The sequence below is a fragment of the Dromaius novaehollandiae genome, chromosome 2 (genome assembly GCF_036370855.1).
Source record: "Dromaius novaehollandiae isolate bDroNov1 chromosome 2, bDroNov1.hap1, whole genome shotgun sequence".
Classification (NCBI taxonomy): domain Eukaryota; kingdom Metazoa; phylum Chordata; class Aves; order Casuariiformes; family Dromaiidae; genus Dromaius; species Dromaius novaehollandiae.
In genome coordinates, this window is record NC_088099.1 from 29779070 (window position 1) to 29805486 (window position 26417).

At 38.6% G+C, this 26417-nt stretch overlaps 1 protein-coding gene across 2 annotated transcripts in view; it reads left to right on the forward strand.

Moving 5' to 3' along the window:
* The window catches only part of OSBPL10 (oxysterol binding protein like 10), a 122018-nt gene that overhangs the window by 59616 nt on the left and 35985 nt on the right, over window positions 1–26417 (forward strand). Inside the window, exons 5-6 of one of the 2 annotated variants that reach the window (XM_026098654.2) lie at window positions 8973–9183; window positions 17698–17852. In XM_026098654.2, coding sequence (XP_025954439.2) covers window positions 8973–9183; window positions 17698–17852 — 366 coding nt within the window. The remainder of the gene's footprint in view (window positions 1–8972; window positions 9184–17697; window positions 17853–26417) is intronic. The other variant, XM_064506137.1, reaches the window with a different exon arrangement.

The following is a 26417-nucleotide window of genomic DNA, read 5'->3' on the forward strand; positions in this document are numbered from 1 at the left end:
TTTTTCTTCCAAGATGTTTTCGGAATATCTCACTTAATAGTCTAGGATCCTTTCTTAAAATGTATTTTTTTCCTCATTAGCATACTAATGTTCACAGAGGCTAAAGCTGATGGCAGCTTTGAGGATAGAATGCTGTTCTGGCAGTGGCTCTTTTTTGCCAGAAGCTCCTGATTTCATTGTAGGCAAAACGTACAGATGTGTTACTTGTAGTCATGTTTGTAAGTCATCTCTTCTTGTACATGTTTTTATAGCAGATACTGCTAAAGCTGGAGTGCAAAATGCTGTGTATAAGAGACATCTTGTATGCTGCAGTGCCTTTGGCAAGAACCTCTGCGTTTAGCTGTTTCACTTTAGTTACATATTAAGCTCTAATTTTGCCTTCCTAGCTTGCATGCTGTTGATGGAACCTCATTATAAGATCTATGGATGTGACTTGACTGAAGAACAGGGAAAAGCTTGTAAGTCCTTATCAGAAAATTTTCTTTTGTCGAGTACTAAGACCCACCTCCAAGTGACCTCAAATAAGTTTGAGAATGCTTTTCAGAAGTTAAGCCTATGCAGAATTTCTCTTGCTTTGTTATTAACACTTAGCTTGTAACAAAAGTGCATTACATTGGAAAAAATGCAACTTTGACTGCAGCTGTAGAGGTTTTCTTTATTTGGCAGACTTTTCATTAGGAGAGGTGTACCTACTGAGCTGGTGATGGACAGCACTGAGTTCTGCAGCAGCTGAAGTTGAAAGCCAGCAAGAGCAAGCAGGCAATTTTATTAAAAATAGTCTTTCTGCATATTTATGTGTCTGTGCTTTTTCCTTTCTCAGAACAAATAGTTGTAAGTGGGAGAGTTTTGTGGAAATACTGGGAACTGTGAATTTCAGCTGAATTGACAGCCAGTGTGTCAGGTTAATGACTGGTATGATTGCTTTGATGACAGTGGAGTTACTTGTTACATTTTGATATATACTTCGTACGTGTATCTAGATATTATACTTTGATATATAGTTGATTGTCTGTTTTAACTTAATTTTTGCGATATGAAAGTTTTTCTTGTTGATCAAATCTCTGTCAGGAACACATTGCAAGAGAAGTACTTGCTCAAGGTCAGAAATAATGACTCAAAAGGTTTTTATTTTTTTCTGTGTGGATTTTCTTCTCTTGCATCATGCCTCTTTTTGTTTTCAAGAAAAGCCATGTTTTATGTTTTTTTTTAAAAAAAAGCAGTTGTGGTATATGTTTGTTTAAAAAATGTAACAAAGGTCAGGCCTAATAGCATTTATGACTATTCTAGGGTTGTTTCAAAAGCTGGCCTATTTTCATATCCCTTTCTAACCTCTTTCAATATGCTTTTCTTCTGGCATTATATTTTAAAAGCAAGAAACTATACATCCATAAAATGTCTTTTGCTATAGCTTCTGGTTTGTGTGTGTGTGGGGGGAAGAGAGAGAGAAATCGTGTTTTCATGTAACATTCAAAAAAAAAAAAAAAAAAGCAAGTTGACTATTTGTCTGCTTTTAAAGGGAGTAAGCCTATCACAAGAGCAATTTGACACAGGATTGGCAAGAAAGTGAACCTGTTGCTCTTCTGTTATTATTTGAATGTCCAAATCTTTTCCAGCAAAATCCTATGTTTTTACAGATTCTCTGTTCTCATATGAGCACTGTTCTGTTCACAAATCCTGTTTTACAGGATTGCTAACTGCATACAAGTTGAAAACAATGAAAAGGATTTAAAAAAAAATCTTAATACACAAAATCTTTCAGAGGAAATGCACAGAGAGAAGTAGCCAGACCATGTGCTGCTAGTGCTGGTGTTACTGGCAGCCTGTGCAGAGAATGCTATGATAGAGAAGGAGAGTTATGAACTGACACAGCTGAATGTATGTTTGATGAATGCTTTTGAGTGCGTTGCAGAAAACTTGATGATACAGGATGTCTGTGGGTTCCTAGTGCTGAAAGAATGTTTTCATTTCGCTCCAGACTGTATTGGATTTTTTTTTTCCACGCACACTTGTAGGCATGTCTTTAATACCTACTATAAAGGGATTCTGTATGTGTGAAGTTCGGTCGTAAAAAGGAGAATCCCACACATTATATTTTGAATTTCTGAAGTATTCATCCACATTGTGTCTGGGAAGGTCTGAAGAAACTTCCTGAAGTTTTCTGTTCCAAAGAAAGCGTAGGAAGATCTGAAGTACTTAAATCTTTATACAGAAAGACTGAATTGATGACACTACTTATTTTCTTGCCATGCTCCACGTGGCCCGTATGACAAATGGAGAGTGCCTGCCTGCCCTTTCTTAGGTAATACAGCTGATGCCGTTCTTCTTTGCAACAGGGAGCTTAGAGTCACTGTGTCTTAGGATGCCCCTGTGGCTGCTGTGGGTTGGGCAGTTTTGTAGATAGCTCAGGGCTAGTGTTTGCTTTAGGTTATTGTGATGTGCTGTATAGTTGAGCAAAATCTTGTAAGTTTGGTAGTTCTAGAAAGAAAAATGTTCTCATCATTGTAATGCCCATCTGGGCTGGACAAGCAAGACTTAAGTCTGTTAGTCTTGGAGTCTGGATAACAAAAGCACTTCCACTTTAAATAAAATCATGTCAAAAGCAGTCATATGCACCTCCATTTAGGTGTGTCTAATCAGGCTTCTTCGTTTGATGATTCAATTTATCTTTTTTTTAGGATGGGAGGAAAAATCTTTTAAAATATAATAATAAACCCTTTAATAAAGTAGGAATCTCTCTCTTTCTCTCTGTCTCTGTCTCAGTCAGGATTTGTAAGATGGCATCTCTGCATTAGAAAGATTAATATATCATCTAGCACTTTAACAAAATACTGAATTATTGTAATTTCTCTTGATTATTTCTTAAATGAATTTGTAGCAGCCAATTTTAGCTTGCTTACTGTATAGCAGAATATTCTTTCTTCTCATTTTCTCAGAAGCGCCCTAGGTTTGGAAAGAAATGTGTCTTGGAGCTTTTTTCTGGTTTTCATATACTCTGTGGGTGACCCTGAGAATAGAGTCGTTTCTGTTTACCTATTTGTTTGGGGTCTTCTCACATAATCATATGGTCCCGTATATTATTGTTGGCATTGTATTCCCAACACAAAGACCCGGGAGGTGCAAGTGCAGCTGCAGAGGAGTAGCTAGCAGTTGCTTTGACTGGGCTAAGTGGGGAAAGCAATCGCATGGGATTTTCAGATCAGTCAGGGAGAGGAGGAAGCGGGCAGGCGCGTGCGGCTGGGAGGTGGCTCTTTGGGGGCAAGCAGCAGAGGAGGAGTGACCTTTTGATGCAAATATCGGAAACTATTTCCTTGCGTTTTTGGTGTTCTGCTGAAGGTGTCATCAAGTGGCAGGTTTCCGTGTGGGTAGTGTTATCTACAGAAAATAGCAAAAATAATTGAGATTTTCTGGCTGGCGAAAAGGTCTGAATTTTCTTCAGGCTTCAGGCATGTCTGCTGATAGGAATATGTAATGCGGTTTGCTTGCTCTCCTCTTACCATGGGCAGAAGATGGAGGAAGGAGTAAGACACACACACAAACTGGTCTTTTCCTAGTGTGATGCTCCCTTTTACTGAATGTTTTGCAGTAGGTTGGATCTGGCCCCGCTAGTGTTGCATATATGCACACAGATAATTCATTTAATGCATGTAATCCTGATTTAAAAAAAAAAGAAAAGAAAAATCTTTTCATTCTTTTTCTGTTTTGTATCTAGCATACAGTTATATTTCTGAAGTCTAAGTGGTATTAATGGGAATGTGGTTTCTGTTACATATTGGGTGAAGTTGTGTACAGGTGAGCAGGGTGTGCCAAAGCTGAAACAGGAGTGGGAAGAGAAACGGGTTGAGGCTGGGTGAGGAGGCAGGCGCGAGTAGGCTTTGCTGTTATCAAAGCAGAGAGGAACTTCTTTGAGTGGTCTTTGCTTTCAGGTGAGGAGGAAGGGTGGCTGGAAGCCACAAAAACCACCCAGTGTATCTCCATGTAGAGCAAAGTCATTCAGACTCGGACAAGTCACTTAACTCTGGAACAGGAATGTTGCTGTTGAACTTTTCTCCAAATCAAGGCTTTTCATTCTGGTTTTGAAACCAACCAGCTTAAGTGTTGATAAATCATATAACCTAATAATACGTGGTTCTTGGTTTTACTTTGTAATTAATGCCTCAAAGACATACTGTGAGCTACTTCCCCCCCTCCCAGCAAAAAGCAGACTCTCAAATAAGAAGATTTTGCTGTAGCTTGCTATAACTGTCTGGCCTAGAGTCTGTGCTATTAAGGAATAATGTTTTTAATGAGTTTCTTCTAGCATCATTTGGTCCTTTTGTGTTAACTTCTCAATAGCTTATTCCTTTCAGAAAAAAACACCTTGCAAGTCTTTTTAGATCTTTTATCAATGACTTGCCAACAAAAGTGTCAAGCATGTTTAAACAAGTAAAAAACCTGTCAGTTTAATAGTATACCTTCTTCCCTTTCCTGTAAGCCACAGAGATTTGGTTTACAGATCTCTGGAATAGAGGGAGGTTTTTCTTTTTGTTATGTTTATGTAGCATCTTAAATAACGCGGTTTTGATGAGCGTGTGAGCAGTAAACGTTCATCAGGAAGTCGCCATTCTTGGTGTCTGCTGCTGTTTCAGGCCCCTAGAAGAGCTACCAAGTTTCCAAGTATAATGGGAAGCTAGGTGACATAGATAGGATGAATCAAAAGGGCCTCTTAAGACTTTTTGATCATCTAGAGAGTATTGAGACCCAGAGCAATAGCCATGTCTTGGATGGAGGGAGAGTGAACAATTGATTTTTATTTTAATTTACGCCTAATCTAGGAAGACTATAGTTGGCCAATGCCTGTGGAGCTTTGGGCTAAGTGGTAACTGCAAACGGTTAATTTTCCAAAAGTTTCCCAAGCTCTTTGGTTGGTTTAACTTGCACTCTTGTCTTAGCTGCAGAGGAATATATTTGTGCTTTATTAAGGAGGGAGGGAGGGAAGCTTCAGAAAAATTTACTTCTGCACTACTTCTCCTTAGAAATTTCTTACGATGATCTTTAGAACCTCTTTATTATAACATACTACTATTTTCTGGCCATGGATAATGGCAGATCATTCCTCTGCAGGTCATTTTTCCGGACTGTGGGACAAGCAAGGCTGGTGTGAGGAAACTGCTGAAGTAGTATGGGCAAATCAGCATTTCCTAGAAGAAAAGGTTGGTCTTGAGGCAGATGTGTTAAAAGGGAAAGGACTAAATTGTAGCTGATACTTTTAGAGAGGAAAGTGGACATGTTTGAAATTTTCAAAGTTTTATTTTGGATTTTTCTTTCCTCCTATGGAAACATGTTTTTGGAAATGTAAGCTGATTATACGAGAAAATGGAAAGTATGAAAACCGATCACTTTGAACTGAAAATAAAGCATTTCTGTTGGTGTGAAGCATGAGAGAGTCAGCGTTTCAACTTCACACCCTTACTCAGAATGGGAAAGTGGGCGGAAAGTGTTCTTCCATAGAACTGTATTGTGTAGCCTTTTCTAGAATATTTTCCTCCCTTTCATGGCCGTTCCTTCAGTTTGCCTCCCCGAGCATCTTGCCTGGCTCTGCTTTTGGGGGAGGGAGGGAGGGAGGGAGGGAGGGGGAGAGAGAGAGATATGGAGAGAGAGAGAGATATGGAGAGAGAGAGAGATATGGAGAGAGAGAGAGATATGGAGAGAGAGATGGAGAGAGATGCTCTTGTTTTAGCTCTGCCTGTGCTGCGGTGCTCAGTTACCTGGGTTGCAGCTTCTCAAACCTGGAGCAGTGCCTGGCTCCATGAGTAGTGTCTCCTGGGTCTTCCTCGGTGTCTGAGGGATGGTTTTGTTGTCTGACAAATGGAGTCAAAATTGACCATGCACATCTTGCTGTAAGAATTCTCATAAGAGTAAATTTTCAGCAATAATTTGAGAGTACAGTTCATCTCGGTCTTTCTAGCCTTTGCACTTGCTTAATTTATATGTGGTTACTAAAACTAAAAGAGTTTGGCTTTTACTCAAGCTCTTGAATCTGTTTTTAAATGTTGACACTTAAAATGTCATTATTTTAACTTGCAGCAAGAAGTTTAACTATATTTTCTTACTTATCTTCCTACAACAGCTTTTCAGCTAATTCTGCTCTAACTTATTTGTGAGGCTGGTTATTTGCATCTTTGAGTTCCATTTCCTTTTTTTCTGTTCAGTGCAGTCGATGTATACTTTTTTATCATTGTTTTTACCAGCGTGGGGAGACTACAGGAAGCACAAGCTGTACTATTTTTTTTTTTTTTTTTTTTTTAAAAGGGGTTATGGGTCATGAAGTTCGTCATGCCTTTTTACAATATAGTAGTTTGGTCAAATGGGGCTTGAATTTTTATTGCTTATAAAAAGTGGCAGCTTTTTTGAAAGTTTTTAGCATCTCAACTATATGCCTTTAATTATCTTATTAATTAAACTCGTAATTTTCTTTCAAGCCTTTTGTTTATATTTTTTGCAATGAAATTATTCTTTTTAGGAAGACAAGTTTAAAACAGTATGCTTTAGAGAGGAGTAGTTAATTTTTGCGACTGCATCTAGTTCAGTTTTATAGACACGTTTTAGCAAAACAAACAGTCTTTTATCAAGTTATGACTTTGCCTAGAGGTACCTTTCCTATCTGTAACCAGTATATAAACTTCTTGTTGACATACAGCGTCACATTAGTGCCCACAGGCTCCAATCTGGCTGGATTATTATTTGACTGTATTGGAGAAGAGATGATTGTGTTAGATGTTGCATGGATGTAAAATAAGGAGAATGAATACAAGCCAACTCCCAACCTGCTTTGAAAAGTTTGTCATGAATTTAATCTAAAAGTTGTTGTATAAAAGAAAATGTACACGCTTGTTGTCTCATAAACACTGTAATAATTAAGCCAAATGTGCGTGTTTCTTTGTTCAGGCTAAGTTGGGGAATCAATAAGCTGTTACAGAAACATTGCCATTAATGTGATCCATCGTATGGTAAATGTTATCAGTGTTGACACATTCAGTAATCTGGGCCATGTATGAATACAGATAGCTGAAGGAGGTAGGCTTTGATTTATTTATCTCTAGCCGTATTTAAAGTTTGAACTTTAGCATGTGAGATTGAATTTGTATGCTTCAGAAACCTATTAAACATTGATCACTTTTTCTTTAAATAGTTTCCTGCTTAGACTGCCTAAAAATATCAGATTTAGCAAAATACACTGAGAGGGGAGGGAAAGTGACCTAAGGTACTACTGATGGAGTATCCTTCATGTTTTGTTTAAAAATCCCTCACCAGGTACATATAAATAATGTATTTTATTTTTATTTTTATTTTTTCCCCCCAGCCCTTTCTTCCCTTTGGTTGGAGTTTGGGAGGAATGATTGGCACTTGATTGTCCTACCTTTCTGACCTAGGAAATTACGGTTTTTAAAGTGCTGCAAGTCTGAGAGCTTCTGGAAATAGCAAAGAAATTTCTCCCATTGTATCAATCTGGCAGAGAGTTGGTAGGTTATTTTTATTTCACCTGCCATTCAGGAGCGTAAGCCTGTAGATGTACTGAAAGTAGAAAGATTTGAAAATCAGGTTTTTAGGGGAAGTAAGACAATTCAGCACATTGTAACCTATAACCATTATTCACTATGGATGAATGGGAGAGCTTCCACCGGTAATTGAGCCTCAGGTTTTTATTGATAGATCTTAGATCTGCAGGGGAAAGTCCCTGTGAAATGAAGTTGTCTGCCTGGTAGTATATCATCTGTGGCATGTCTTGCCAGGTTGATGACCAGTGGTGAAGAAGGTGAGAGATTTGATGCTGAGTCATTGGAGAAAGTTCTGAATGGTTTAACCAAAATTATTATTTAGATGTTGTAGTCTACACTGTAATTGAACAAACGCTTCAAATTTCCGGGGTTAGGGGGCCCCAATTGCGTGCCCATAGTTTGTTTTGTTTTGTTTTTGTACACTTATCAGATACCATGATAAACTTGTAAGGAGTAAATCAATAACATTTGAGGTTGTCGAGCAGAATGACACAATTCTCGCATTATCCCTCTGAGATTAGATATATAAACTCTAGCTCTTTAGGCATAGGCTGTTAGGATCTCAGTGCTTTAAAGAAAAACATAATCCTGAGTTAATTTGAGTTCTGGCCCCCGTGGTTGTGATTATGGTGTATTTGAAAGACACTCCCAAATGTGGTGTGGTAGATGAAGGTGGCTTCTGGTCTTCAAGAAAGGTAAGTGGAAGAGGAGACTTGTCGTGCATGTATAATTTCCTGCAGGCTGCAAAAGTGGAGAGAGAAATTTTAAATATCTTCCTCTTTCAGCTGTAGGAAGGATTCTGGAAGCTTGCCAATTTGTTTAAAGAGCAGCCTACTCAGATAGCGTTGTTATTTCATCTGCTGTGCAGGCATGCATTTCAACTTCCTCTTGATGGTCCAAATCTAGAAACAGATTAACTTTCTTGCTGACAGCTGGTATTCATATCTGATAGTAAATAAGTACTGTACTCTAAGTTGCATCCTATGATAATGTCTGTAAACTGTAAAATGCCCTTTCTTAGACTGTGATTAAATGGTTCGTAAAGGAAAGAAGGCAGGAGAGCAGCTTAGGTTCCTCTGGTGTCTCAGATCATGCACTAAGGAAAGAAAATCTAACCCTAACTTAATAATGCGGAAAGAGGTGGAATGTTCATCTCTTTCCTTAGGAAGACTTCTAGAAAGTATGAGTGACACAGTTAACCCTATTGTGAACTTATTTTGAGAGATTGTTTTCTTTAACATAGTGTTGAAATTTTTACAGGCCTGTGTCAGTCTCGATCCCTTCGTTTTTGTAGATAAGCATATGGTATGTTTGGATCAGAACATTAATGTTCATTTATGGCAGTTCTTTAAGTTTAGTTACTATATCAATCCATAAGAACTGAACAGCTGCATAGTGTTACTTCATATGACAGCAGATGCGTTTGGACCTTTACAGATCATGAGCCAAGTAGAGGGACAACAGAAGAATCTTGTACAAGCCATTGAAGCTCTTCCAAGTTCTGGGCCCCTTTCTGCCTTGGATCAGGACTTGCTGCTTTTAAAAGCTACCTCTGCTGCCACCCTGAGCTGCCTTGGAGAATGCCTGACTCTACTACAGCAGAGCATGCATCAAGTGGGTCAGCACCATAATAGGACATTGTCATCAGGTGAGCACAAGCTGTCTTTGTTATTTTTTTATGTGCTTTAGAGGGTTGTGTGTGTGTGTGTGTGTATTGGTTTTTTTTTGGTTTTGTTTTTTTTTAATTATGGTCCCAAAGTAGGCAAATTGAACTCTTTCTCAAAGAGGCAGGTTGGGGTGAACAGCATGTAAGCTTCTACAGCATCTAGTATTGATATTCTAGTCTTAGTCTAAAAAAAAAAAAGCTGCAAAATCTGTTGAAATCAGAAAAGAGAAGGAAAAAGTGGTTGTCCTAAGTCTTTTCAGAGAAATCAGGTTCTGAAGAAAGCAAGAAAAAAATGGGGGCCAGAAGGATGGAGAACAGGGAGAAAAGCCTATATTCTCAATGATAGTGCAGAATCTGTTTGGTATTTTTTATAGAGACTTTTTATAGAGACTTAAATGGTGATGTATTTGACTAAAAATACATTTAATATTATGTACTGTGGTAGTGAAAATCGTATTTATAATTTTCTAGATGGAAAGATACTAAGGTAGACTCATTCCAGCCTGTGGTTAGCTTTAAATCTGAGAGATCTTCCTGGTGCTTTTTAAATAAATCTGTAGCAGATTATTATGAGCCTAAAAAGACAGAGTGATTCTACATTTAGATCTGCATCCCTCTGAGTCACTATGTAATGTGTCGTGCCTTTTTATTTTGTTTTATTTTGTTTTAAATTCACCCCATTCTGGGTATGTGTCTACAATATAGGAAGTTTGATCTTCATTTTCCTGAAAGGGTGATCAGTTCTTCCTTATACACAAGCTGCGCTGCTTAATCTAAGAGCAGGATCAGGACTTGATACAAGAGGAGCAGCAGTAGCAGAATTCTGGATCTGGGATGGCTTTTCATCATTTCTGTATTGGCTTCAATAGCAACAAAATCCAGTTTCAAGTAGACACTTTAAAAACAAGCTTCCTTAGTTACAGTAGGCTTACCGTGGGGCAGGATATGCCCTCAAGGGCTGCTGAGACAACAGGTTAGGAAACGCTCTGAAGAATTTCCATTGTGGGGAAAATAGAAATGTGAAAGCATCAGCTGAGAAGTACGCAAATGATGTATTAAAAAAAAAAAAAAGTGAGAGGAAGGGTTCTTGGCAAAACCAGTGTAAAAACTGACACCTGTGCTATGGTGTATTGAGATTTTCCCTAATCCAGATTCTGAAATATTTTATAAATGAACATAAAAAATATTTCTTTTACTTTCTGCATTTTGGTTTTCCTCTAGAAAATGCAAAAAAAAATCTTGCACACATCTGAATAGTAATGATAAGGAACATTTCTTTTGAATTATTTGATATAATTTGATTTCGGAAGAGAACATTTTGGAACAAAGATGAAAAGCATCTTTCAAAGAAAAAAGTCAGTTTCGAGTTACTAAGTCCCTGGAGGTTGTTTTTCATGTCCAGGTGATTTAACTGAGCTGCCAGCAATGGACGACTTGATGAGTGGTACATCCCTTGAATATGTGTCCAAATAATCTTCTGAAAAAATCAGTGTCTGTATTTTGACTAGATAATGCTGTTTTGAGGAGTCTATGCACAATAACAGAGAAAAGCAAGCATAACATTACTAACTGCTATAGGGTAATTCAACATTTGGAAATAAGTTGAAAGCTGCTATTATGAAGTATTTAATTTAATATAAAGTGTTTTTTTTTCTCCCTGAGACTGAGTTTTGTTCAAGAACTCCTATAGGAATCGAAGTACTGGTTTGGTAACTGAGAACCTGAATGCAAACAGTTAATTCTTCAGTGTCTACATGTGCTTACACTTCTGTACGTGATTTAAAAAAAAAAAACAAAAGAAAAAAAAAAGAAATAGAGAACCTAAAAGCTGCTGAAATATTTAGTCTCTTCTCTCCTTGGCTGAAAGAGTCTGCAAAATCTGCAAAATGATTTTTTTTTTTCTTTTTTTTTTTTTTTTTCTCCAGGCCTTGTTATGCAACATAGTTGCCTGAAAGAAGCTGGACTAAAAGTCTTAATTACTGATTTTCCTACATGCTTAATCTTGTTCAGGCCTACTTTGATAGACTTAACATTTCTGCAGTTGGTAGAGGTTTCTAAGTCATCAAAGCTGCATAAACTCGTACCTAATCAGACTAATGCCTTTAAGTAATCCTCTAGCAAACTCTAATTCTGGAAGATAATATATTTAATTTTGATTCTGTATTCTCCAGGTAAACTCTTTTAATTTCAGCCCCAGCAGATGCAACCAAAGGAGGACCTGTACTGTCTCCTCTTGAAGCTGACAAGTCAAAATGACTCTTAGTTTAACAGCCATATGTTCCCCCGATGGGAAGTCTAAAACACTGTCTTTCATGTGTGACGGGGTGGCCCTGTGGCATGTATTACCAAAAGCCAAGTGCTTTTAATGCTGCTGTTCCAGTGCGCTCTCATTACCCGCCCGCGCAGGGTCTGCGACGTTAGTTGAATAACTCCTGAGGGAAGGCAGCAGGCATTGCAGGGGCAGGATCCCCAGGTTTCGTATAGGCAGACAAGATAGAAATCTGACAACTCGCTTTCTTGCCCTCAGTTCATCAAAACTGGTCAGCAAAGCAGGGCAATCCTGCTTACATGGAACAGGAGAAGTAATCAACTATTCAGCCTAGATGAGCTGAAGTTACCCTTGAGTTTACTGTCACGTACCATCAAAAGCTCTCACTGTTATGCCATAAAGAGAGAAAACTGCCTGGAAAGCAGATATGCATGTTTCCTCATACATTTGCTCTGCTTGTGTTTTTTGAAGTCATTATTGCTGATCGGTGCAAGGAATGCTAACTTTTTCTCTGTGCACCAGGGGCCTTGTAACCTTATCGCAGGCTTCTAAAGCAAGGACTTGAGCACTACATCAGAAACACTCAGTTACTTTAGATAATACACCAGAAAGATTATTAAATGCCTACTATTTGAAATGTATTTACTGACCTTTACTGTTTTAAAAAGAAAAAACAAATTACGTCAAGAGAAAGGAGACAAAATTTTTTAGTTTCACTTTTCAGTAGCATGAATGGAAGGGAAGCAGCTTGGCATTCAGCCTTGCAGAATCTCTTCCAGATTCTAGGATTGTATAGGTCTCGACCTTAAATTCCTCCTGACATTGTTTGTTGTGGAATAATTTATGGAAGACATGACTTTTGCTCCTCATTTCCATGTGTTTCATGAGTTGTCAGTCTTAGACCTCAAGACTACAAGCAGTCGGGAAGATTAAACTGAAGCCTTCAATCTTGTCTTGAATGATAGTCAACATATGCTTTCTACTCTAAAGCTTCAAAGAAATTTTTTTATGATGCTGGATCCTCTTTCTGCTGCTAGTGCTTATTTATTTATTTATTGGAACTGCATCAACAAGAACAGTCAATGAATCAAATTCCTGTCTAGGGTTTACTCTTGCGTTTCTATTTTTGAGTCATAATAGTGTCAAATTCATATCTAGCTGTCTTTAGTAAAGATATGTGCATTGATACCTGGTTAAATTGTTGTCTTTCTTACATTGAAAAATGTGCTGGAGAAAGATATTATTTGTGTTGTCTGAAAAGGGTTAGTTACCGTTTACTTTGAATGTGAGATCAGGAAGGAGGATTGTGTTTATCTGCACAAGACTGTTTAGGTTTGGGATTTTGTTCTTTTTCTAGGTGAAAGAAAACTTTCAAGGTATGTGGGCTTCTGGAGTGCGCGCGCGCGCGTGTGTGTGTGTGGTTTTTTTTTTTGTTTGTTTTTTCCTCCAAGGACAGTTGTCATTTGCATATGTTTATAGTATTTGCTATTTTGGCATTAAGTGCTTTGCAAGAAGCTTGAGTTCATTTAGTGTGTAGACAGGAAAAAGGTGCCTTTTTATTAAAAATGTGGAGAAGAACTTTTGTCTTCTCTTGAAACTTTAAAACTTCAGTGTTGTTTTAATCTTGTGTGTAGCCTTGGACAGAAGGATCTCTCTAGCACCTATTGACTGCTATGCTTAACATCTTTCTTTTTCTCCCAGATTAAGAGCACAGCAAACTTCAGTGTCTGGTCTCATTTAAATGTCACTTTTTCACTTTATGTTGCATTTTAAGGCTGTTTTTTATTTTATATTTTGGGTAAATAGAATCCTGTCTTACAGTCAACAGCCTATACAGATAAATCAGTTTTTTAAATTTATGTTTCACGTTAGGCATTCATTTAATGAATAAAGCATCTCCCAGAGAGGAATCCTCTCATACGTTTTTCTTTCTCACTTCTCTGAACTGTAAAGTAGAGCTTTTTTTTTTTTTTCTGAGAAATTTCTTTTTAAAACAAAGAACTAACCCACCTTCACTATGGATTTACTGGAGTTTGGAAATGCTGGAGTGTGCAAATGCCCCTTTTTTGGCTCCCATGACAGTAAATGGACTGAAGAGGATTCTGGAACCACGGCGATGTGCTTGAACTTTGTTTGAGCAGAGTCTCTGGTGCCCTGTTCTCGAGAAAATAAATTGACAGGGGAGACAAGACCTGCATGCTTTCAACTTGGGGTTCTTTTGTAGTTGAGATAGTGAGAGGAGAGAAAAATGAGGAGTCCTCTTTTCCATTAAAAAATAATAGGAGGCAGGGAAGGGTGAGGAAAGGAGAGAGAATAAATTCTTGCTTACTTGTTCAACTTGCTAAATTCTGCATGATCGGTCAGGTCTCCCTTAAATGTGTTAGCACTAGGCTTGCTTCTCTTGGGAATAATTAAAATATGTTTGCTGTTCTTTGTATATACAAATACATTATCCTTTATATGTTCCTTCTTTCTTTTGGAAATAACATTATTTTCTAGTCCCTATGCAGTATTAGCAAATAAAATGGATTGAGAATAGAGCAAAACTTTGGCTTGAAAACGGAATAGTGATAGTGGTTTTGTCTTTTTCTTACCCAGCTCTCTGAAGATACATCTTTTTTCTCTCTTCCATGATATGTTTATTTTTTATATATTTTTTTCTTGAAGTCTTTAAAAGGATAGTAGTGAATTAGTGACAGAAGATTAGAGTGCCGTAAGTCTGAGTGAAATTATTTACTGATGGTGGCTTAGTCTGGATGAAGGAGAGTAAATTCCAATAAAATACTTGGGTTGATAGGGGATAGAGAGCAATTAATTGCTTAGTTTGGTTGTCTTGGAATCGGCATCAATATAATTGAAATTAAGATCCTGAAATACAGAATACAGACAATTTGTGTTTCCTGTTATGTAAATAAATCTCTTCCCCATTGTAAATGCATACCCTACTTTATAGGTTGAGGAAATGCACCATTGTCTGGTAAGAGTAGTTTATGCTGGTGCAGATGAGAACGCTTTGGATATACAATTGAGTAAAGTAGGACCCATGTTTTCAGGTCCTCTCACTTTAGATATGGAGATTCTGTTTTGATTTATTTGATTTTTGTGATGATTTTTAAGGAGTTCTCTCTTAGTACTTAGCACTGTACTTTTCAGACAAAAGCAATACGAGATATATGCCAACTCTTTTTGGATGATACAAGCATGCTGACATCTCAGAGCAAGACTGACAGATTAAAGATAGTCAGAGATTCCCTGATGGCACTTTGAAACCAGGCACGGAATTTTTCGAACATACTCAGAGAGCTGACTTTTAATATTCTTACTTCTTTAGGTTTCTGTGGTGTATGACTGATATCTCTTACTGTCCCTTTGACGGAATATGCCGAAGGAATTTCACTTCTGCTTTGCTGAGAGGCTGCATATGTCCGTAGTCAGGTTCCAAGCAAATACAATATTACGAAATGATTTTTCTCTCATGAAGAGATGCTGGGGAAGCAGATAGACTTTACTCTTTGGACCTTGATTCTTGGCATCCTGTTACTGTTGTTTAGGACAGAATGTGTTGTTAAGACCTATAAAAAAAAGTATTTTAAAAAATCGATTAAGCTGATAGCATTTGTTGTTCTGTGAGGGTAGCAATTGCCCTTGGGGCAGGTGGGAAAACATGCTTGCGTAGTTCTGATAGACTCTATTTCTGTAAGAGAGTTTAAAACGTGGGGAGAATGATGAAGCAGCAAATGATCCTTTTTTCTTTTTCTTGTTTTTTTTCTTCCTTACAAGACATGTTTGTGCTGAAGAAAACTGCTATAGTGTTTTTTTAAAAAAAATGTAAATGTTTGCATTTTCAATAAATTTCTTCTGAAGTGAGGTGTTTGTTCAAGCAGTGGTTTTCTCTTGTGTCTATTTACAGAAACAAGGTTCTAAAAATATATTTAATTAAATTAATTCTGTAGGGTGAAGGCCAAATGTATTATTTTGGAGAGCAAAAAATAGATGGCCTAAGGGAGTAACTTGGATGACTTATTTCCAGACTTGCTTAAAGAGGAGTTGCTTCAATTTTTTTTAGCCTCTCTGTAACTGGAAAATAGCAATAATAATCCAATATTCAGCTGTTTGACAGGGAGGAGCAAAACAATAAATTACGGTTAGTTACTGCTAAGTAATGAAGAATGAGAAGCACAGGTATGTGTATTGTTGAAGGGCTGAAGTGCAAGCATCAAAAGACATTATGACTGCAATCGTTGTGCTCTCCATTCCTTGCCGTGTATACCAGTATCATTTATGTGTTCCTTTAATCCCATTTTTTCAGTGGGGGCAGAGATTGGCTTTCTGATGTGTAGGACCGAAGTGTAGGGCCAATCAAACATGGATATGTTGATAAGTTTTCTCCAGCATGGCTCACGTAACTCAGCCCGGGTTTAAAACATCTTCTGGCGTAGTCCTCAAAGTCATTGAAGCACAAAAGGTTTTGCAGTATGTCACGGTAGAAGCCTGACAGCAGAGCTACAGAGATGTTCTTCCTCTGTCAATGGGAAAATGGAGTAATTGTGTGAAATATGTATTTAAAAAAAAAAACTTTTCTTTTTTTGTGTTTACTTTTCTGATCTTTGAAAATCGTTTCATAATTAACTATTTATTCATGCTTTCTTCAGCAAAAGATGGTTCCAGCAAAATCATGCTGAGCAAGTAGACCTGTTTTTAATTTTGTAATGTCATCAGTTATTGCAGGGAAACATGGAACATTCCTGGTATAGGCTGTCAAGTAAGCACAGGAGAAACTGTTCAATGTTTGAGTTCTAACTCAGTTAGAAATATATTTTAGTAATCTTTATTCAAGATCCAAATGATTTAAGACACTTAACATGTTCTAGAGAAGAGGATTTTTTTTTTTATGCCGCAGGCCTGTACTTGGACACACTGTGGTCTAGAACAATGTGAACCACTGAAATAATTTATGAGCATAATGTACACATTTTTCTTTACAGACCCATGATGTAGGGGATAACTTAGTGCCATGAGATGACGAGAGGAACGTTCTGTGATTATTTTATCTTTGAATTTAGTAAGAGTTCAGCTACAGGATGCATGTTCCATTTTCAAAAACATGAATATTAAGAAATGTACAAAGCATTACCTTACCAGATAAAACCACTGACTTTATTTACTAGGCAACCTCTGGTAACACCTGATACGGAGATACGGAGGGGTGAAATTATGTATCTGTAATGTACTTCCCGTTAATTTGGATTATCTTAAAAAGTTGGCAGTGACAGAGAGAGATCCTCCCTATGGCACTAATCGTATTTTCGTATTCTTATTATGGTAATGACTCAAGAGCTGCAATTTTGTTATCTGTAACTCTACATTTCATAACACTGTGTAAATAATAGCAGAAATTTAAGCCCTGTGCTGAGGGCTACGGATTTTAATGTAGATACTGTGTTATAGAGCAGTGAGGGGGGAATGATCATGTAACCCCTCTCAGCTGATTGATCTTTCTGTATTTGCATCCTTAAAGACTGGCCTGTGCTGCAGTCCAGGTGCCCCCAGAAGTCAGGGTTCTTCTGATGTCTAGTTCTGTTTGATGCATATTTAATACATTAAATACACATCTTTCTGATGAGACCTCTTTTAGACTGTGTATCTGGGGACAGGAGAAGCATTTTAACACTTAATCTAGGAAGAGCTCTTAATGGTACGGAAGGAAATGAAATGCAGCTGCTAAGCTTAAAACTCTGATTTCAGATAGAAGAAATGGAGGGAAAGGCGACGTATTTTCTGACCTGGTCCCTGGGCTGGGGTCTGGTGCAACAGATAGATAACCAGTCACTTTTCTGTACTGATCCATACTTATGAGATGTGGCAAACCTTTGCGCCGTATTAGATTCAAGAGTGTTTACTTGGATGACTTCATAACTGTTAAAATACAGGATAGAGAACACGTGTTGGCTTTAATTACCAAGGTGTGCCAGTTTTTATATTCTTTCAGTATAATTATATCTGGTGGTAGGAATAGCATTTCAAAATGGTATTCCTCAATTGACTCTCTATTTAAAAATATTTATCATAGATAAATTCGTATATAAGATGCAAAGTATTTTTGTTACTGAAGTAAAACTGTACATGGAAGCAGAGAACAGGTAACAGTTCATTTATATTAGCAGAATAATGAGAGAATTGGAAAAAATCTGTAACTTTTGTAAGTTAACACTTGTTTTCTGCTTTAGAAGGTATCCTGGGATGGCCTGGCCCCAAGTCACATTCCACAGAGCAACTGAAAAATGGTGCCCTCAGCTCCTTATCATCTGCTAGTGCGAACATTACATGGGCAATAGTACCATCGGCAGCCCAAGATGGACACATGCTCCAGCCAAATACTGAGGTAAGCATGCTAGGTCTCTGTAGGCCAATTCTGTTGTATCTGAGACTTGTCACATTGATTAGATGCAAACCATGTGTGATGGTGGATGCTTTTATTAATTACTCACTGTCCTTTTTGCTTTACAATACCCTACTTTTTGAAATAGTTGTTAAAATACTAGCCTTATGCAGAAGCACACTCTGAAAACTAGAGAAATGTTTACATATTGCTGTGTGCTTTTGCATCTCTGAGGTCCTTTGGATGGAGACAGAGGACTGTGGCAAGTGTACAGTCTCTTTTCTGGTTGTAAAAGCAATTAACAGACTGTCAATATGTGTTCCTGTCTTCTGGTGACAGAAAAAGCTGTTTGTTTTCTATGCTGGTTTGAAACAGGAGACACTAGGATCACTGGATTTGCTTGCTACTTGATCTTGGTTCCATGTTGCTGCTTGCTCTTGGGCTTCTCCAGGTACAGCTGACTACTCTCTGAGCTGAAAAATTCTGTAGTGTTTTCTGACACCTTCTCCTGTTAAGGGATTAGGGGCAAAAGTTGTGCATGTTATCCTGCACCAGCCTGCTGATTTGTGCGTTTGTGGCATTCACTTGATAAAGGGTACTTCTGGAGTGAGCCTCTGCAAAGGGTTGGCGTGGCTGTGTATTAGGCATTTGATGCACTTAAAGTCTCTCGCCAGACTTTGCTAGCTTCCACCCACTGCTTCATTTATCAGTACCATCTTCCAGGAAAACCCTTCACTCTGAGACCCTGCAGATTGTTGGGCACCTGGAGTGGTTGAGACCTGGAGAACCAGAAGGAAGTTCTGAGAGCACTGCAGAAAGTTTTCTACATGTGAATGCTCTTTGGCAATTGAAAAGGCTTAAATTAAAACGTATTCCCTTTAACAGTGTGTATAATGGCTGGGGACATAAGTAAAGCCATTTGCTTTTTCCAGTTCTTTCATACTATCTTGAGTTTGAATGCAGTTCAAAAAATCCTGGGCTAAACCAGATTTATTTTTATTTTACTCGTTACTTAATCTTTTTCTGGTTCTGCCTTTAGAAAGTATTTTCCAATTCTGTTACTTGTTGTGTCCATTAATCTCAATGTTTAAACTATCTAAATTTGCTTTCTGTTAGGAGGTTGTGTAATTTGTTGTTCAGGTAAGCCATCTGCAGTTCTTGGTGTGTTTTTAAGACAAAAGGATAGTTGAGAATATTGCCACGAGAGTTGTGTCATTATTCATTGATAAACTGCAGCTTGTTTTGTTAGTTTTTTTTTTTTTTAGGTATTTCTTGACCACCTGGTACAACCAAATGTGATGTGGAAGCGTGGGCTTTGCAGCAAGACTGTAAACAGCAGCAGCTGATTTAATTGGTCTCAGTATCATTTTGCAGTCAATCTGAGCCATTTATGATTTGTTTTGAATTGTAAAATGTCAGTTTGAAAAGAGCCAGGAAAAAGAAAAAAAAGCCTGGTCTCCCCCTCCTCTCTTGCTGCTTTAAGATACTGAGTTGTGTGTGTGGCTTGAGGTACTGCTTTGCTCGTGGAGCTCAGGATTTACTGAGAGGGGAGTACCCTGGAGATGACGCGTATGAGTGAGGGAGCAAAACACGGTTTGCAGTACGGAGTTCTGAATGCTTTGTGGGCCATCTTCCTGAAGTCAGCAGCCTGTCTTTGGTGCCCCTGAGGCACTAACCCTTAAAAAAGTAAAAGAAAGAGAAGGAATAAGATTTTTAAGTTACAAAAAGCTTGGGTGAAGATACAGGTTTTTGCTAAAAGTGGTAGCTAGATGTTGGGTTGGTGGAGCAAAGAGAAGCAGCTGAAACTGAGCATGTCATTTTGGTTATGGTAGTGCAATTGATTAAACAGGAAATATGTCCTGTCCTATCCTCCCCCCCCGCCCCGAAGATGGCCTGAATCAGGATTCGTTCAGGTTCTCTAGGAAGCTCTTTCCTCAGTTACGTTCCTTCCAGAGTCCCTGTGTGCATCATGTTGTCTGGCATTGATACTGTTGGCTCACAAATTGAAGCGCTCTTTTAAATATAGCAGGTCCTAGGTATGTTTTCAGTTTAGTCATTTTGATCAAGACATTAATGCCCCATCAGAAGGCTGAAGCACAACGGCCTGAACTGTGGAGGAGGTGAACGCCTGCATCTAATGTAAGTTGGAGCTTTTTTGTTTTTTGTGTTCAGCTTCAGCTCCAGCAAGCTATCTTACCCTGTTAGAGAGGTGACACCTCTCCTGTACCCTGTTAGAGAGGTGACACCTCTCCTGGTTGCTGTGGTCAGATCTTTGTCTGCGAGAGGAGATGAAGTTTCCCTACAGAGCTGCAGGTTCTGCCCAGTAGTCTAAGCTGGGCGACGCGTGGAATCGGAAGCGGGGGCCTGGACTGTTGTGACTAGAGGAAGGAGAGTGGGAAAAGAGCAGACTTTGCAGACGAGGGAAATCTTTTCAAGAAACATAACTGCTACCCTGCCAAAGATGCTGTCTAAGCCAGATAATCACCTTGGAGATGGTGTCTGGCTTGTCTAAAGTTATCAAAATATTTTAATTAATACTCTTTAACAATTTTGTATGCAGGATTTCAACATATTTTCAAAATATATTCTGGCCTGTTCTGTATCTGAGGGAGGAGCCTAGGATTGGCTCTAAGGAGCCAGTTTTATTCAAAGGTATAAAATACTGACTGCGCTATTTACTTAGTGTGTTTAGTTGTGAAATTAGACATAAAAGCAACTGCAAATCATCACATGCTAATTGCTTCCTAGTCCAGATACATCCTTGTAAATGACTGTGGTGGCATCAGTGAAGAATGAGAGTTGTTGACATGTTTTTGGTATTGCAGGCCATGATGGTTTCTTTTATTTGTCAGATAGTTACGTTTAGATGTGGAAGGAAAGAGGAATTAGCAAATGTCATTCAAATGAGACTTCTCTTAATGATTTTCTTCTGATAAAAAGCCCAAAGACTCTTCAGTGATGATCGTCACTTCTGAAAAAGATGGTTATCTGTTAATTGGGCTAAGCTTTCAAAATATACCTGCTGAAACAAGGGATCCTTACTTCTAGGGAGGTTGAGAGACACAAGCTCTGGTTCCTCTTTCAGTAGAAATCAAAATTAAATTGAGTTTCCTCTTTGACTGTGCCTGGGTTTTTATTAAAGAATTCTGTATGTTTTATGATACACCCTGTGTCTCTTAGAAGCTATAGCCCAAAGGAGTAGGAGAGAGCTTTTTGGCTAACGTTCAGCTTAATATATTAGATGTGCGAACTTAACAAAATGTGAATTGACCTGTAGCCTAAAATAGAAAAAGCCCTTGAATTGCTAGCCTTGAGGAACAACCGCCTCAGCGGCTTGTATTACAGAATGCTAGTTGCAAAGAAAAGATTGAGTGTTTTGTTTTCCCAAATGGCATAGAGACTTACTGTATAATTAGAATCTGAGTATCTGCATCTGATTATTACTTAAAATATCCATCCCAACGATAAAGCAGAAAATAAATTTCTTTTTTTTTAAATGCTGTTGCGAAAGGTGTTACATGCTGTTTAGCTACATGGATCAGTAGTGATTTAAACCAAACCAAACCAAAGGTGTGTGTTGTGTTGGGGGGAGCTGCTGAGGAATCCTTCGCTTACAGCAGGCTGCAACTGGCAGCAGTTTCCTGGCAACACAGCCAGGTTGCCGAATGCCTTTAGTGATAGCCGCGTTAATTCTCGGCACAGCATGAAGCCACTTTGCAGTGGTGCATTAAGCAGCGTCATTAACAACCAACGACTTGCTCTCTGCCGTGTTTTATATGTTTATGAAGAAAGCCTGGGTCTTTGTAATTCTCCTCTGGAATAACAAGGCTCGTTTGATGCAATTTTCTGTTAGCGCTTAAACGTTCTTGAGGGCTATAATAAGTTTTGGAGTTGAGTTTGGATGCCATGTGTAACTACAGTAAAAACCACCTCTTCTGGTCTGTCACTGTCAGCATTCAAGGAATGCAAAATTTCTCCTCTGGTGAAATAATGTAGCATCTAAAGAGTCTTATTTTAGATAATGTGACAGTGTTTACTTGCTTTTGCTATTAGAGAACTTCTTTCTCCCAAATGTAGGGATGATATTTGAGATATTTCTTAAACTAGCTCAGAAAATATATAAAATTCCATGACAGAAATGATTTTCCTGCATGTTTGCTCACCTATTTTAGCTTCTTTCTTGATGTTATTGTTGTTTTTCCAAGCTGAGAATTTGCTTTTAGGGTCATGGTGTAGGGCAGCACCAAGTTAAAGCCTGCGTTATTCACTGAAGTAAATACCATTGACAGTGAAATGCCTGGTCAAGTGCCTGTATCCTTCATTTTTTTTTATTTTTATTTTTTTAATATATCTCCACGTTTTAGCGCAATGCCACTTTTGGATGGTTTTTATTTTGCCTGCCTGAAACATCAGATGGAAGTGGGGATAAGAGTTGAACTGGATAGAGCTATTCTTCACTTGATGTGGGTTGACTTAGAATAGTTTTGTGCATCTTCTGATTAAACCAGTTAGAACACTTTGGCTTAAATTATAATATAACTTCAAGGTCTTGCCTTTTAGGGTTTTTCTCTTAAAGCAGAACAGGACAAATCTGGCATAAGATATGCCGGAGGGTACTCTTTCCAGAACTGCCATGTGAACTTGGTCCGTGTTCAGCCTGCAATAAACAGTCACCTGCCCCCTTCGCGTAGTGGTTTAAACTTTTGGGTTCCCCTTTAAGAAATTCTGAAATTAATTAGTTTTAAAATATCGAGGCTCATAGTAGATTCAGTTGTAATAAAGCTTCGTGCTTAAGTAGGATAAAGTCATGAAGCATTTCCACGTGTGAGCTGCTGTTTGGGTTCTCCGAACTGTCCTTTGGGGTGTCCGATTCCCCCTTTTGAGGAGACAGCATATGGCTGCAGGCCAGAGGTTTCCCCCGGCAGCCACGTCCAGATGGGAAACGGGCTCTTACGGAGATCATGAGAGGGAAGGAATCATTTTCTCTTGTTTTAATGATTTGGCTAAGTCGGATTGTAAAAATCGTGCTGCAGCTACAGCTGGGCCGTTGCTCTCTTCCAGGTGACTTTATGCCTTAAAATGTCGTGGCAGCTGATTCCTGCTATGTTGCGGATCCAGGATCTATGCAGTCTCCCTGCTTTCCTGTCTCTAACTTTCCCTCACTTGTATGCGTGAGAAACTGTACTCGTGTTCCATATTGAAGGGCCTTTTTAATAGGATTGAAGCTTTAGCTCTGCAGGATTGAGGCTTTAGCCCTGATTATGTAATGGCTAACCAGGTCTGAACTGTGGTGGTGATTACAAAGGTAGTTAAGTTCAGATCGTTAATAATATTTCTTTCCACTAGTTGATCTGAACCTCAGTGTTTTCACCTGTAAGAAGGGTCTGCTTTATTTGCAAGAGATACTGTGTTTTATTTCATTCTCAGATGTGTTTTTGTCCCGTCTGTTCAGGTGATGGCTTCTTTCAGGCCAAAGTTGTTTCTGTCTGTAAGTTAGTATGATGAGGCTCCAGCCCCTACAGAGTCTTTAGAGCTAGTACAGCATATGTTAGAGATGATTTAAAAAACCCCAAAAAACAACCGCCCCCCCAAAAAAAAACCGTTTGAAAGTCTTTGTGTAAACTTCAGAAATTAAATTGGATACAAGAAATAGTAAAGAACAGTTCTTTCTATTTCTGTCTCCCAGCAGACTTGCCCAAGACACTGGCTTGTTTCCTAGTATTTTTGTACTTGGCATAAATCAGTGTAATTGATGTTTGAAGATCAGCCTAATGATAGACATATAGTGCTAGCCACAAGCACGATAATGGAAAGAGAACAGATCGGGGTGGGAAAGTAACATTTGCAGTATTACAGAGAGTTCCTTTCCACTGTTTAGTACAGATATTAGAGGATTTATAAATGTGCTCTGCTTTTTGCATTCTGTGTGATTAAATACTTTTTGGGCTGAAGAGGACAGTAAATGGCCTGTAGTGACTTGGACAGATAATTAATCTCTAGGCAAAGACGCTACTAGTTAATCCATTCACTGTCAGACCATCCAAAATTAAAATCTGAGATAATCAACTGAAAATTTCCAGGGAAGGTATAGTTAAGGATTAAATATACAATTAAACTAAAAGTAGAATTAAATGATAAGCCTGCTACAGCAACACTGATAGACAATGGCTTATAATAGTCTAACTAATCTTGATTTTTTTAAATGGTTTCAGCAATAGTTACTGTGTCAGCAAACAATCTCTAGTAAAACTGATTATGCAAATAGTTTATACAAATTTACCTCCAGCCAAAGCCCTTATACTTTGAGTCACTCCCACCTCCATAATGTATGCATTCCACCTGCTCTTTAAATAATGTGTGGATATGTATTTGAAAGTAATATTCTACTTATAAAAAATGTAAAGCTTTAATACAAAATCTGCATGTAATTTAAATAAACATGAAGCTCAAATTCATGTGGCATTCCATAATTACTAGTGAAATTCAATAAGGACTTATCATTGGCGTATAAAGTATTCAGATTCCCCTGCAGTAAGGTTTAAAAATTGAATTTAAATGGATCAGTTGCTTGCTTTGTTCATCATAAAGCCTATGCTCTCTGCAAAGCTAATAACTCCAAAACCAATGTTAATTTTATTTCAGGATTGTGTGCCGATTGATTTGTTTTGTGTTCTCAGTTTTATTTCTCATTAGGTTTACATATGTGGGGTTGGCAACACTGCCCGTTAGTAAGCTGACCCAACCCATCTCATTAAGACTGCCAGTAACTTTGCTAGACTTTAATGAGTTGGGCTGAACTCTTCTACGCCTAGTGTTTGTCTCAGGTTGGAATTGCTTTATCCTTCTAAGTAAAAGCATCATCCAGACAGGCTTCAGGTGTTCCAGCTGGTCTGGCTAGAAGAAACTTGGGTTTTCTGCCTGTGATGATGAATGCCAGCAACTCTTTATTTGAAAAGCCTAGATTTCAAAAGAGTTGGGATGAAAGTATTTAAGAATAAAATTTTGCCTCAGCTGAGGAGCTGGGTACGGAGAGGTGAAAGAGACAGGACTCTTCTGCGTTGGAGCGTAGGCTAGAAGAGACCCTGTTTGGGGAAACAGCCAGAAGCGTGTGCCCACAGAAGTGCAGTCTCCTTCACAGTCCGAGGTGGAGTAAGTGATTGATGAGGCTGAGAACAAATCTTTGAAGCTTTTCAAGCAGAGTTTTCTACAGTCTCGAGAATTTAGCCGTATAAAAGATGACAGTCCACTAGGCTCAGTTTATTTCATTTGTAGATTAGGTGTTCTGAGATGATTTATTTTATTTTGAAAGACTTGAGCCTGTTTTTTTTGCGTGTGACAGCAGTGAGAAGGTATATAGTGAATGGGGTAAAAAATTGGAGGATGAGACAGGACAGTTAAATGAGCGTGCTGCCTTGAGGAAGGATTGTTAATACTGCTTGTGTTAACATGGCTTTACCATTTTTCCCCTCAAAAATATTCTGGCATGTGATATTGCATGCAAGAAATAGCACTACAAGAACTGATTTTGCAGTGTAAATACATACAGATGATTGTAAAGGTTAAATTTATAGTTGTCCATCTTTTTTTGTCTTCTTTGCATATGTGAATGGCACGTTATTAGCTGTTCACTAACATTGTGGCTTTTTCTACTATAAATTTGCTTAGTTAGCATACAAAATGATACCCGAGAGAAGAGAATTAAAACTGGCTGAATGACTTGAGATCTATTACTGCCTAACTCTTCAGGTCCTTGGCTTTGCGAACAGATTTACCATAGAATCATAGAATAATTTAGGCTGGAAGGGTCCTCCAGAGATTGTGCAGTTCAGTCTTCTGCTCAACGCTGGTCTAATCAGATCAGGTTTTACAGGGTCGTATCCAGTCAAACACTTCCAAGGATCCTCTGATGAGGTAGTTGCAGGTAGCAATGAGGTCTCCTCTTAGTCTTTTCTTAAGACTGAACAAGCTCAGTGCTCTCAGCCTCTCTTCAAATGTCATTTTCTACAGCTCTGACCATCTTGGTGGTCCTCTGTTGGGCTCACTCCATTATGTCAGTTCTTCTTGTCCTGGGGATCCTGTATCCAGTTTTGGGCTCCCAGGTACCAAATGGAAGGGATGAATCACTTCGCTGGACTGTGCCTTACTAATACAGTCCAGGATGCAGTTGGCTGTCATTGCTGCAAGGGCACAGGCTCATGTTCAGCTTGCCACCTACAGCCCCCAGGTCCTTTTCTAGCTGTTTCCCAGATGGTCAGCCCCCAGCCCGTATTGTTGCATGGGGTTATTCTATCCCAGATGCAAGGCTTTACATTTGCTTTTGTTGGACTTCATAAGGTTCTTGTCAGCTCATTTCTCCAGCCTGTCAAGGTCCCTGTGAATAGCAGCCCTGCCCTCCAGTGTATTGACTGCTCTGCACAATTTGGTGTTGTCAGCAAACTTGCTGAGTGTGCTCTGTCTTGTTATGTATCATTAATGATGATTTCCATTACTGTTTACAGTATTGAGCCCGAGGGGACACCAGTGGTTACTGGCTCCCAATTGGACCTTGCACCAGTGATCGCAGCTCTT